Source organism: Pezoporus occidentalis, unplaced genomic scaffold (genome assembly GCF_034315485.1).
Source record: "Pezoporus occidentalis ecotype Australia unplaced genomic scaffold, CSIRO_AGI_Poc_V1 ctg234, whole genome shotgun sequence".
Classification (NCBI taxonomy): domain Eukaryota; kingdom Metazoa; phylum Chordata; class Aves; order Psittaciformes; family Psittacidae; genus Pezoporus; species Pezoporus occidentalis.
Window position 1 is genome coordinate 615,640 of NW_026914222.1, and position 14,685 is coordinate 630,324.

Sequence of the window (14,685 nt, forward strand, 5' to 3'; positions counted from 1 at the left end):
GCAACTTGAGTCCTCCTAGCTTTTGATAACCAACATGGTTTCCAAATACAGATCTGCATATAGAAATATACATATATGTATATATCTCCTGCATATGGAGATATACACATGTCTCTATAGGCAGAGTATGTATATTTGTATATATTGCCCGGGCATGCTAGCCTCTGCCAGGTGATAAATGAATAAAATGTCATTCCAAGAATGGGAAGAAGTGTGTCCGGTTTATGTGTGAAAAGCTTCAATTCAGTTAGTTGCTTGGTTTACCCCCAAAAAATTCAATGTCCTTCTGTGATGTGTTTCTTTTCACCTTGTACATTCTAATCATTGATTCAGCTTTGGAAGTAATGGCTTAGTAGGCATTTCTAAAATAATGAATTCTGTCCCTTTTACATTGACTCGTATGTGTGGTAGTGGGACAATATGTGGCATCATTTAAAAGTGTGAATAAGAGAGAAGATAAAAAATTTCTGGTCCAGGGGCTCTTTCTGTAGAGCAGCTATATATTTGCCCACTTCAAAGAAAAGGTGAAAGTAAATAAACAGGTTGTTTTGGAACCACATTAATTCAAGCTTTTCTGTGTCTGGTGAGTGCATCATATCTTGAAATAATAGGTTGCTGAGTTCTCTAAGAAAACAGTAGATTGCCAGCATAAAATTTAAAGTTCACAGACAACTGGAGGTTGACACTTGGATTTCTCTTCTAAGCACCCACATATGAACTGTACAGAGACTGCAGTCATTAGGCATGTGATTACTTGAGCTGCGCTGCTGCTGAAGGTGGGAGGGAGCTCAAGCTGGCTTTCCAAAGTCCCTTTAAGCTGAGCTAGGTGATAGTTACCATCAAAAGAGGTCATTACACTATGTCCCTGCAAACACACACCGACCTTGAGCTGCATATTCTTCCTGTTTCTTGTCTGCATGTGTGAGCTGCATGAGGGAGCTCTTTTCACCAAGAAGATAAAGATCACTCTGGCTCCCTGTTCTTTTGCTCCTGGCTATGTGATCTTGCTTTTCTTCCCTTACGCTCATCAGAGGCTTTTCTCCATTAGTTTAACTCATTATTCAACAGCTGGTAACTTCTGATACTGCCCCAGCTTTCCCAGGCGTTACGAAGTTGCATCAGCTCATGGAAGGGCACTGGCAGAGAGCACTGGAACTGGCACAGGTGAAACTAGTGGGAGCAGGAGTTCTCCACATAGCGTTGATGTTCCTGCCATTTCTTTAAGTCCAACTGTGAATCCTCCAACTCCCACTTGAGCTCAGGTATTTTTAGAGCCTTATTAAAGGCATAAGCCTTCTGAAGCTTAATTCTGCAAGCAGCAGGTATAAGCAAGCATATGTATTCACAGTAATTGCTCATTTGCACTGAGTTCTACAAAGTTGTTTCTACAGAGAGTATAAACCATGAAAGAACACCAGTACCCCTCTCTGACTTCTCCTGTCCAACAGTTAAGGTCACATTTCCATCAAGATGCCTTAATTAATGCATGTATTTGGTGTCTGAATGGAAGTAAGATGCTCATGCTCAATGAAAGAAAACTACCAAGTTTTGTGAGAGTATCTGATTTGTGGATTGAACTGTACGTGTAGATCTTGAACTATTGTGGCGTATTTATTTACAACCTCAGGCTGTTCTAGCCAAAGGTAAACTGGTCTGCTAAGTTAGTAACACATGCCTTGGCCAGTTCTGGGTACACCATGTCCTATCTCCATCTACAATTTAGGTCGTGTTTCTATTTTTAACAGTATACATATCAATCAGTGAAAACACTGATCTCATTAGGCATTGCTTCTATTCCAAGAACAGCTGCATTTTACTTTATTCAATGAGAAATACTTGATGTCTCCTAGTAAAATACATATTTTCCATAAGAAAAAGAAACAAACAATTTATGTGCAATAAAACACACTGTGTCAGGACAGATCAAAGACAATACATTTATTAAACTTTGAGAAAAACAAACAAAACACTGACATAAGGGAAGTTAAATAGAAACCGAAAGATACATCTTCTGACCGGCGTATAATGGCTTGTGTGACCAGTAAAGTACCAAAATGACATTCTGAGTTTGACTGAGGTATTTAACTATTTTTGGTAATAGAAACAGAGTAAGAAACTTCTTCCAAACACACACATAGGCATTACTTGCATTAGTGTCTATCATCTATGAAATTTTATATGAAACTAAATAATGCAGCTGTTAGAAAAATATAGCAGCAAATTAGCAGACTAATGCACATTTACCATAAAGTTCGTGCTAAACTTAAAAACCCCACCCAATGGTTGGGCCCAGTCCTGTAGCGGTTGGTCACAAAGAGAGCATGAGTGAGTTCAGTGGGAGACATCATGAGCAAGACCTGCATATGCTGCACTTCATACACTTCTGTTAGGGTTAGGGAAAGGAAATTAACATCCTTATTTACTGTCTAAAAAGAACCCTGCTATGATGAAGACACGGCCTAGGAAGGCAACTTCTGAAGCAGTAATAGCTCATTGCAAAGCCCCATTAAGTTCTTTATAAACACAAGAACAAAGGGAGTTTTCCCACTGAGTTTCAGTTTTCTCTCCTGTCCTTCTGCAAGTCTGCCTAACGCTGTCAGAGGAGATGCAGTTAGGCTGCAAAAAGAAACATTTTTGAACAATACTGTATTCAATCCCCTTGTTCCACTGAAGTATTTTAATCCTGCTGTATCTTTAAAAATGAACTGCTGGCTAAGTCCTGAAGTCCTTGTTTTATTTTTTTAATCAAGGCTTTATGTGGCACAAACTAGTAAGTGTAGCAATACCTTTGGCTGTAGTAGGGGTTCACAAGTTGCTCAAATGTGAAGAGGTTACGCTGCTGAATTACTGGAGCTTATTCATGTATTCTCAAAAATTTTCAGTGAAAATACAGATGCACACTCTTTAATGCTGTGGTCAACAAGATTTTGCTTATAAAAAGGTATATTAGTAGCATTAATCAGAATCTGATGAAGAACAGAATAATCTGCCCACGTTTTGTGTATTTTAAAGTTTTCTACAAAACTTTAAATTGAATGTGTATTTCCATTTTAGTTATAAGAAAGTAAAGAATCAGTTACTTTGTTTCTACAATATTTCAAAATTTCTCTACAGATTTCTTTGGAGGTATAAAATAGCTCTGTAAAAATCTTTTTTTTTCTTTTTGTTTTTTTGCTGCAAAGAAAACTTCTATAAAACAGAAAACTCCTTAAGATTGCAGCAACTGCATTCCTTAGATGGGCTATCATAATTGGATTACAGTGTGTAGTGTAATAGAAAGCACTTGGTTTATGACTAAAATATTAAAATATATTTTATTAATTTATATAAATCAAAATAGATGTGTTATTTATTCAAGCTACTTTTGTGTTTTTCACCTATATGTTCAGTTCCCAATTACTGATATAAAGATCTCTGCCAGCAGCATGGTTTTTACTAAGTTCTTAGACTTTGAACCACCTGAATTTTAGCTTTATCAAAATGCATGTTTTACTGTACATCAAACGTAGTGATTGCCATGTTTAGTATCACAAAAATCAACACCCACAAGAACAAGACAGTCACTGCTAGTAGAACAGTCTCAAGACAAATTCACAGATGATATTTACAGAGCACAATAGGAATATTTTGATGACTATTTTATGTTGCAACATTTCAGGTAAAATTACAAGAACCATGAGAAACTTTTAGACTTCATTTTGATTTCAGCACAGAAGCCTGAGCTGACTCTCTGCTGTGAAATACTGCGCACATCTAGTTGAAGAAGAGTTATGGCATGATTTTGTTCAGCTGGTCTGTGCTCACATAGCCACAAGACATGTTGAATTCCTTTTCTGGCACAGGCAGTGCGGTTGCATTGAGCACAAGGCCTTGTGGAGAGTGAACGATATGAATAGATGTATAGTCTGGGACAGGCAGCTCTGAACTTGGGTTTTCTGCTGCTGAAGCTCCATGACTGATACCAGTAGTGGTAAGGCTCTCTGTGGTGAAGTAAGCATCCTCATTATAGCTTTGCTCCTGAACATGTGGCTCATCCTCTTCCGGGGAAGTCACAGCAATACACCTTTTCACATCTGCCTCACAGAAGTATGTATTGTCCATGGTGAAGTTTTGTTCTGTGCAGCCTTCACACTGTGCTCTCCCCATCTTGTATTTCTGGCCTGGTGAAAGTACAACTCTGCCTGCTGGAGTAATATCACTCACTTGCGCGTAAAAGTCAGTACTTGTCAGTGAATTCTGGTTACTTAGCTGGGTATGGACCGATGGACTAGCTGAATCAATGCTGTCTGCAAAAGGTGACCATGGCTGACTATTTTCGGACTGGGCACGCATATGCAGATGTCCGGCATCTGTGTCAGCAAGGCTTGCAAATAACTCATCTTTTCTATCAAGGCACAAGAGATCATCTTCTTTTTCAGTTAGCTTTTTGAACTGATCAGTATCAGAGATGCCATCACATGTGTCGCTTGCACTGAAGTCTGTCTCTGGAATATCTGGTTCACAACAACTGGCCCGTCCGGAATCGTCATCCTTTGCTCCCAAGCAACTGTGTGATTTCAGATGATCTTCACTCAGGAGCCTGTCGGTATCAGAGGCTCTGTTCTTTTCATCAGGGTCTTCTATGTCCAACTCAATAAACTCAACCCACAAGTCATCATTGTAAAGCTGTGTCTTGTAGTTGTCATGGCTGGCTAATATGGAGTTCACTTCATCTAGCTTTCCTTTCTACAAAGCAAGAAAAAATAAGTATTATACAGGAAATAGTGAAAATGCTCATGCTTTTTATGATGATAACTTAAGGAAAGGTAACTGTAGCTGATGTAATAACTGCAAGGTTTTTTTTTTATTATTTAACGAAAACAAGTTCAGTGGCAACTCCCCCCATGTCATAACTTTTTCCTACAGAATTGTTCTGCCTGAGGTAACAATTGTCACCTGCTGCTACTACAGTGATCTCCATTGTAGATTTCAGAGCACAATATTACCTTCAAGAGGTCTGGGTCAATCCCTTTAATCTTTGGAACTGGCACAGGAGGAAAAATAAGCATTTTTAACCTGTAAAAAATAAATGACAGCTTTTAATTGACAGAGGTCCTTTTTGAGAAAGTTAGAGAAAGAGAGCTTTACACTGCATTTACACTGAATTTCTTCAAAACTGACATGTTTGCAGATTCAATTTCAAATAGTTGTAAGGAAAAGAATGTTTTACCTCACTGCAAATAAGAAACCATGTTTTCTGCAACCTTCCTTCTTGAAAACACATACATTTATGTGGGAATCCGTTTTCTAGTCCAGTCTTTGATATTTTAATGTTTCATAGGAAGACAGCAAACTCCTATAGTTCTGTCAATAGCGTCCGTTTTCACTTAATTTTGAAGGGAACCTGATACTCACTGTGCAGACTGACTTTGCCAATTATTTTTTCAGGGACACAGTATACTGTCTTGCATAAACCAAATAAATTTAAACAAGGGGTCAGAAAAAGAGAGCTGGGAGAGTTAATTACCTTAGAAATAATAAACAGAAACACAACTGCAAAACTTTAAGCTAGTATTTTGCCATCTGTATGACATTTCTGTTTTCTGAATTATTAGCATAACAAGTAATATAAAAGAATGACAGGGTTTTATCCTTGGGGAGCAAGGACTAGTAACTTGCTTACGCATTTGCGCACTGTGAAAATACATATTGTCCTAACTCTTCATGAAGTGAATTTTTAATTCTCTGAGGGGGAAAAAAAAAAAAGCCCAAATGGAAGGATGATTTTCCATTAAATAATAATCCAACACTAGCAGGTCATGCCTATCTCCTCCATTTTACCTCTGCTTCTTTTGCAAACTGATAAACAGTAGTTCCTAAAGGAAAATTCAACATTATTTCATTTTTATAAACGATACAATTTTGTAATTTTCATAAACGACACAATCCTGTGCTTTATTTTATTCCTTTGATTTTGTAGAGGCTGCAGGCTGTCCACAGAGACCAAATATTCCCCTATGCCTCAAGCTCTTCTCCTGTGCTCAGTGAAGAGACAGAGATTAGTGGAATAGTCTAGGAACAAAAAGAAATATATAGACATATGTTTATGTGAAACTTTTGAACAGTATGTGGGTAAAAATGGTATTTGCAAAACTTGAATGGGCTAAAAAACCAACCCCCTTCAAAGCCTAAGTAAATCAACTACATAAATGCTGCAGAAGAAAATGTTCTGTAACCCAGAAAGGAGAAGTCAATGTAATCAGATTCCTACCACTGAAGGCCCAGAACGTATATATACCAGCATCCATGTAGTTTAGGAGAGTGGACTACAATGCTCAAAATAGCTTCTAGTCCCCCCGACTTGAAACAACTGAAGCCCCCTATTTTTCAGGCTACAAGTACATAAATTCTGACAAATAAAACCTCTCTACCTTGGTTGTTTAGACAGCAGGATCAAGATCACTGTTATAGCCAGCCCACATGTTCCAAAGATAACAACCAAGAACCATGGAAACTCAATTTCTGAAACAACAGAAAAAAATCATGTTAGCGGGAATTTGCATCTCTCTTGCACCTTTAATCTCAACCTCCTCTTTCACCACTTGAGGATTCCAGAATGGTAAAAACTGATAGGAAAACTTTTTGTCACTTAACTGTGAAAATTCTGTTTTAAGAAGAAATAAAAATACCCTTTTGATCTTAACAGTTTCCATACTGCACTTGAGAGTCCACTCAAACTCTCTGCAAAACCAGAATAAGTTTTTAAATATAAACAAGATCTTAGTACAAACGATATATGTAGCAAAACCAGCCAGGAAGAACACTCTGCCTGCTTGGAACATGCAATCCTGTAATCCTGTTGGCATATAATGCTGCAGACTATGTTAGTGCTTGCTCGCCCAAGCTGAGAGAACATTATTAATAGCATACTAAATCATAGGCAAACTATTATTTTCTCACAGAAACTAAAGTCTCTAAAATATGGTTATGTCAAAAAGCATACTACTCCTCCTTATAAAGGCTGAACATGAATTATGTTATGAACTACCAAGTAAAAAAATACAGATTTTTCCTTTTTATTTACCTTGCAGGTGGTTACAAAGAATTTAAGTCATTGAGAAATCCAGTTTGGTAGGTATGAAGAACAATGCTGCTAAATTATTTTATCTTTTAAATACTGGCAATTCCAAGTTACTTAAGCTGACACTTTAGAATACATTGTATGGAGAAATTTATTCTGGCTGTAGTCTTAGATTCTTCTCATTTGTTTCCAATTTTAAATTTTCCATTAACATTTCATTTGGTTTTGGGGCCAAAGAATACTGGACAGAAAGCTTTAGAACTGTATACATGAACATTAAAATATGTAATTTTTTTTTAAAAAACTTAAATAAAATTTAGGTACCAGTTTTACACCTGTGCTCCCAGCTTAGATTTTGACTGGAAATGTTTTCAGGCATGAGTAAAATCCTGTTTACATTTGTCTGTGTTAGACAGGTCCCTATTTTAATGGAGAACCGTTAACACCTTGCCATGTGAGAGCTGTGAACAGCCAGCTGCTTCAAAAGGTTAGAATATTGCATTTAACTACCTTAAATTTTTAATACACAGAAAATTTAAACTTTAATTATGTGTCCCTAGAGGTGATATACAAACCAAGCAAGAGTAAATTCTCAACCAAATTAGATCCCTGCTGCTGTGTGAGATGGATATGATCAACTTGCAGAATCTGAGTTGTAGAAACTGAAGAAAACTGTGCTTGTACGATGGTCTTAGATTTTCATAGTATTTTAATTTTGTTCACATGAAAACCGTGACAACTGGGGTTAACAGAATAATACCACATGTCCAGAACATTAGCTGTTCACATAAATTAGGAATGGTAACTAGTAATAAGAGTTAAAAAGGGGAATCTAAAGAGATTTGTAAAGATAAGGCTTACAAGTGGTTTTATTTCACACCTTGACTAATACCCTGGAAAATGAAATGAAGCAGCTTGTTAAAACAGTTTGGTGAAGAGCTCATATTTTAATGAATTAATTTAGTTACTCAGACCTGAGAATGCTTTAGGAAAAGGCACTGTCTCACTCTTTTAAAAGAAAAAAAAATGTGGTGCTCAATGGCTGCTTCTTCTGTGTTGAAGAGCACTTTAAAAACAAGTACAAGACAGAAACAAGAATCAGAAAACCACTGTCTTTGATAGCATTGGTCAGATCAGAAAAGCACAACATTCTGGTAACAAACTTAGCAGTACAGCACTTAACTAGAAGTGACCGTTCTCTTCATTATCAGAGTACTTATTTTAAATGAAGTATGAGATTTAGCTGCATTTTAGGCTCTACAAGATGTGCAACAGCAGTTATTATTTCTGATACTTAAGCCATCTTTATTTTTGCTCTCTGATGAGCTGTGACACAGTCTTCCTGAGTTTACTTCTGAACTTGGACATTCTCAGTCTCACCAAATGATTTTCACGTAATAGGCTGAATTATCAACCTATTCAAGCGTATGACATCAACAGTAAGAAGAAAAGCAACACCACCAGAAAGACAAAAGGACAGTGCCGTTACAAGAACAGTCTGCAGCACTTCACTTATTTACCTTCAGCACATTGTACAAGTTCAAGGCCTGTTTGAGAAAAAGATACAAAAAGGATTTCACTGAACTCCCCAAATTTTTCAGAGGTACGTTGTCTTGATCGGACTCGTATCTCATAATCTCTTCCAATCTTCAAAGAGTACAGTGGAACCATTGTTGAGAGCCTGGGTTCCAACTGTAAAAAAAGAAGTTTTGAGTTTTATATTAGAGAAGCTTTATTTGTTTGAGTTGTACTGGCAATTTTTCACTGCTTCTTGACCTCATAAATAAACATTTGAAGGTGTTTTTGCTACTTTGAACTGTATGTATATTAGAAGAAGAGTTCAGAGAAAATTCACACCCTTTACTTTTGACTTACTAGCCATCAGAATTTGCTTTGATTCAGGGGACCATGAGTGGAAAATCTAAGGTCTCTGTAAATACTGAAGAAAGACAACAGCCCCCACTTAGTTACTTGCCCTAAGTAGTTGGTGTGAATCTCTCCAACTTACCAAGATGTAAATCCCTTTTACTGTTGTAATACAACACTACTGACTTCACAATGCCAAGATCATTGTTAAAATAACACAGGAGTCTAAAACTAGTGCAGTTTCAACTACTTAAGTAAGTGATTTTAAGAAGAAGAATGACTGAAAGGCCTTCTAATCAGATGTACTGCATCTTACAAATGTGTTCATTTGGGAATACTGCATAGCTCCCATATATAAAATAAAATATATAAATAAAATGTGAAACTCTGTGAGAGTTTCTGGCATGCAGTTGTCTGTTTTAAGACTTCTATATTACTTACGTATTAAGTGCAACATACTTAGACACTGCCAAATATCAAATTATACAGGAAGTTACATTAGAGGTCTTATTTTGTGAAACCTCTCTTCTTCTATTACTCCTCTGATAACAGGTATTTTAGCTCCAATAGCCAAGCAAATGTGTGTAAAAATAAAGAAAATGTGCTCAAAATAGAAATGCATGTGGCAGATGTTACATTCTACTTTTACTTCTGAATCAAGGATGATACTGGCGAAACTCGTCATAGGCTAAGAATTAAAAATGTTTCATATTTTGTGCTATGAAGCCACAAAGAAATGGTACAAAACCTAAAGTTTTACAGGTAGTTTTTTGCGTTTATTTTTTTTCTTTCTTTTTCTCCTTTTTCTTTTTTTTTTTTTTCCTAATACAATTAGTGGGGATTCTTAGGGATGCTGGACAATACAAAATTTTATGTACCCCAAATAATGGCAGCACTTTGAAAAAGCAGTGTGCAAGCTAATTTAGAGCCCTGAAGAATACGAGGTAAAACTATTATAGCTGCAGATCTGAAATCGCAAGTGTTGCTAAACAACGGATGACTGATTAATGGGCAGGATGTCCTTAGACCATCAATGAACTAGCAAAACTTCACGTAAGACACCTGGATGGAACAAGCTGCACAAACTGGGGAAGGTTCCCCATGAACTGAATAGATTAATGGCATCTATCATATGGATTAAATCAACTAAAAGCTGTGTGAGAGAGACATGCTAGAAGAACTAATAAAAATGCACGACAGCAAATAGCAAATTCATTTAAAGTACGTGAAGGGGAGCTTGGAACCAGACTGCTGGGTTGCTGGACTTGATGCAGGCTGTTCAGTCAGCATACATGGCTTGTGATCGCCATACTGAAGAAACATGTGTGACACACCTGCTGCCACACTGAGCTGTGTGCTTGCACTGCCTGTGTGAGACTAGCCCTGCAAGAGGGTGCAGAACAACTGTTTGTCACTAGTCAGCTGGAGCCCCTGGGATGCTGACAGTGCCCACTGGGATGGGAGCATGAGAGGCAGAGGCTGACCCAGGCATGACAGGTAACACAACAGCCACAGGCAATGGCTTTCACCAGTTTTAACAGAAAAATGTGGAAAACTGGGAGATGGGCATTACTAGAAAGGTTCAGAGGTCCCCTGGGTAGGTAGATCTTCTTATCACTATATCTTACTAATACTTTACTTTCAATTCGTAAGTTATTTTCAGTTAGTAAATGGACTGAAAGAAATGAATGCTATAAATGAAAAATCAAACAGGGACATTCCAAAACATCTGGAAGGACTGCAGTCGACTCTTGGTAATGACGAGGCTTAGTACAATTTTAAGTACTATAATTTTTTTATCAGTTATATGTACAAAGCATTATGGTGTCTTTAAGCAGTCAAAGATTATGATTTCTGTAAAAAACTAGTAATAAGAGTATAACCGGACATCTCTTTGCTGTTTCAACGCTAATTACAGAAGATATTTGTAGCAAAAAATGCAGAGGTGAGTTCTGCTATTGTTTTATGCCAGGCCAAGTTTTTGTTCAGAAGTTTCTTCTGTGCTCTGACAGCGTCTAAGGGAATTATGCCATGTCTATGCTTTTAAACTGAAAGGCACAATAACATACAATATATACAGCTGCAGTATAACATAATCTACAGTACTATTTTTCTTGAGGCAAGTACAGTACTCATCAATTATTATTTGTTTTCTGAAAGAAAAACACTGAACTTCAAACCTTTGCTCTCCTGAGAAGAGCTATTCTCAAGGCATGCTGCAATTATTGATGGTACAGGAGCAAGAACAAAGCTTTATTAGGGTATTTATGCAACTGATGTCTAAAGCCTTATAAAAAAGTAAAAAATGTGCATTTTTAAAGAGGTATTCCATATTGCCACTTGCTTTTGTAAATCCTGTAGATATTCTGCAGATTTTTAAGTTCTTAAGGAGTATTGATTTACTGCCTAAACTTAACTCATTTTATAGGGTTTAAAATACAGAGGCGATAAAGTAAGTGAAGCTTAAACCAGTATATAGAGAAATTCAGACCAGTATTAGGAAAAGGTTATAGACATTATAGGTGATTTGGCTGTAGACTTGCTAAGAAAGAATAGTTAGCACAGAAACTGCTAACATCGAGATGGATCAGAAATAAACAGACGTCCAACGTCTTTCACAGATGAATACAAGCAAACCAGTTTATGTTTCAACTGGTAAATTTACCTTTTGTAGATTATGACAAATTTGTAACAGTATTATCTGCCTGCCTTCTGTCAGTTAGCTCATATTGCTAAAAAAGCAATGGAAGTGTTCCATTCTGAAATGATGTTCTTACTGCATTGAACTGGTATTCAGGAAGAATTACCCATGTGCAAATATGCCATGACACTCTAGCACTTGGTCTGAAACTGCTGAGGGCAGTTTCTTCCCCATATAGAAAAACTGACTATATAAAAAGCTAAGAGATTTTCAAAAAGAAAACTGAAAAGATTTGAGGTATGTATGTTTAATATTTTCATGGACTATCCATATAGTCAGAAATTTCCCATTGCTATCTGGTATGAAATCTGTATATCTTATCCATGTTGCTTTATTTGATTATTGTATTAAATTTTAAATTATAACCCAAAGACTTTTTTTTTAATCTACCTAAATGATTATTATAAATACTAGAACTCTACAGGTATCTCAAAGAATCTGGACTGACAAGGTGACATTTTCCATGCAAAATATTCCTGTTCCAACTACTAAAATTACCAAGCACAGTTTCAAACAACTGAGATTGAGAAAAAGCAATTTATCAAAAAACTTGCAGATATCTGAATATTGTTACTAAATTTTCTAATCCAACACAGGGATTTTGGGGTTTGTTGTTACTATCCTGTATGCCAACTATCTTGACACATGAAGTTGTAATTTTTGCTAGAAAACTTCAGAGAAACATGGGTCTATTGTGTAAGACTTAAGGTTATCATCTAATTAGCAATTACAAAGCTTCTGACTTTTCATAGTAGTACAGAAGTGTTAGGGAAAGAACGAGCCTTCACTGTACTATGACTACTGCATAATAAATATTTGCTTCATACCTCCTTCCATTTTGTCTCATTAACTTCTTTGTACTGCAATTCATATTCCAGAGTAATCCATCCTTTCTGAACATCTGCAGTTGGCGGTGGATCCCATCTTACCTGGATATCCCCATGGATCCCAGTCTGACTAGTATTTAGCAGAGTCCAGTTAAGGTGGACAGGGGGATCAGGTAGTACTGTTTAAACAGAGTATTTGGAATAAAACAGCCAGTTTTCAATGTGAAATTATCATTTTTACTATAAACAAATGATTGCAAGACTAAAAAAGCATACTAAGCATGTATTTGCTGATTAAAATCTAAAGCTATGAGTCAATGACAAGTCACTACAGGTTTGATAACAAGAAGGCACCCTGCCATTGGTGGTAGAGTTGCTCTGCATAAATCTCACTTGAGTGACTAATAAAGAAGACTGTTAGGCCACATTTCCTAATAGCAGCTTATAAAACACTGAGACATAAACAATTCTTCATCAGATTTAAAGTTAGTGTTCTTACTAGAAATAAAAACAGCAATTGGAGTAACGCAGTAAGAGAAATTAAATATTTAGTAACTAATATAGATGTACATTGAAACACTTGCATCTGAAAAATTAATCTAAATTTGCTCAACTGAAGAGAGCAGTGGGTATTCTAGTCATGTGCAGGAATAAATCAATTGTAAATATGTACACCACTGCTCTGAAAAAGCAGTAACATTTGTAAGGTGCCAGCGAGTTAAAATTCATATTGCTTATTCTAGCTTATACATCCTAAACATCCTGATTCTGCAGACTAGTGTTGATTCAGCAACAAAAAACTGTTTAGTTCCAGAACTTTGCAGAATCAAGATTTTCATGCTACTCTTGCTCAAACAGAAGAAGGCCATGTAGCATCCTTTAGAAATGGCTCAGAGTGACAACAAAGGCAAGCTCATATGCACACATTTGAGAGATCACTAGTGTTCAGAAAGAGAAACCATGTATTTGCTTTTATCCTTTTAGCTTTCTTCTGATTTGGGCAGTATTTTCTGATGTGGATCACCTTACATTTGTTACAAACCCAAATCCCTTCCTATGTATATTTTTGGAAACTAACCTTTCTGCAATGGAAAATTTAAATGAAATAATATAAAAGCTTACAGCATCATACCTACTGCAATATAAAAATATAGAGGTAAAATGCATAATGGAATTATACCTATTTCATCAACGCTGAAACATTTTTCATCAAATACTTCATCTTTATTGGCAAGCTTAACACAATATGGTATCCAAATAGAGGTGTAGGATGTGTTGAAATAACAGCTATTTTCTCCTGCAGTGATATAATCAGGGCATTCTTTCCAGTCTTCATCATTCCTAGAATGACAACAAAAATGTAATATATGTGAAAGCGGGACTTATAGATCTTACAAAATACAAATTATAGATGTCACAAGACACATGGTTGGTAACTCGTAACTTCCATGGAAGTGAGACAAACACGTCAATATTGATTATGGTTTACAATGAAACCAAACCACTATGTAAGTAACTTGCATAAATGTGTTTAGGTTCTCATGTGCTGTAAGTGGAACTTCTCTGCTTTGGATGCTGCTTCCAAAAAAGTCAGAAAGCATATCTTGTAGATACCAAAGGTATAAACAGTGGCATGAACTCTCAGACTGAGAAAAATGGGAATGACCAAATTGTTAGAAATAAGTCTATAGGAAAAGTGACAGATATTTATTCAGTATTTCTAAAGCCACTTTAGAAAAATAAATCTAGTAGCAAACAGATCTGCTATTGCTATTCTTTACCTTGATAGTATCTCTCAGCCGAAATACAGAGTGAACAGGAATCTTCTAAAAAGTCAGTCTTGGTTTATTAAAATATACTATAAATGCCTTTTCTTATCAAGAGCAATTGAAGCTGTACAGGAGGAGGACTAAGCTAAATCAATTATGCCAAGTGCAGCCTTCAGTAGTGGAGTGGGTGCTTAAGGAGTAAAAAGGCAGATGCTACATAAATTGCCAGTAAGCACCGATCCTGTGCTTAGCTGATGAGACCAAACACTTTTTTAAAGGGAATGCTCTGAAGAGTCAGGACTTGGTAAGGCTGTAAGTGGTTAGATACTATGGCTTGTGTTGAGTAGGAGACTGGGTTAGGTTGCAGACTTCAGTCCTGAGCCTTAAATGTTGCTCACACATTGAAATGTAAATACTTTTAATGTGGATTCTTTATTCACATGTTTCATTGCACTACCCTAA

The 14,685-nt window shown here is 36.5% G+C and overlaps 1 protein-coding gene across 7 annotated transcripts in view; it reads right to left on the reverse strand.

The window, feature by feature from the left end:
* Positions 1-1,913: 1,913 nt before the first annotated feature.
* Positions 1,914-14,685, reverse strand: part of GHR (growth hormone receptor) — a 132,167-nt gene continuing 119,395 nt past the window's right edge. For all 7 annotated transcript variants that reach the window (XM_062621804.1, XM_062621802.1, XM_062621805.1 and 4 more), the window contains 6 exons: positions 13,635-13,795; positions 12,455-12,633; positions 8,581-8,752; positions 6,411-6,501; positions 4,986-5,055; positions 1,914-4,725 (listed from right to left, as the gene is read on the reverse strand). In XM_062621804.1, the coding sequence (XP_062477788.1) occupies positions 3,769-4,725; positions 4,986-5,055; positions 6,411-6,501; positions 8,581-8,752; positions 12,455-12,633; positions 13,635-13,795 (1,630 nt within the window). In that variant the 3' untranslated portion in view covers positions 1,914-3,768. The remainder of the gene's footprint in view (positions 4,726-4,985; positions 5,056-6,410; positions 6,502-8,580; positions 8,753-12,454; positions 12,634-13,634; positions 13,796-14,685) is intronic.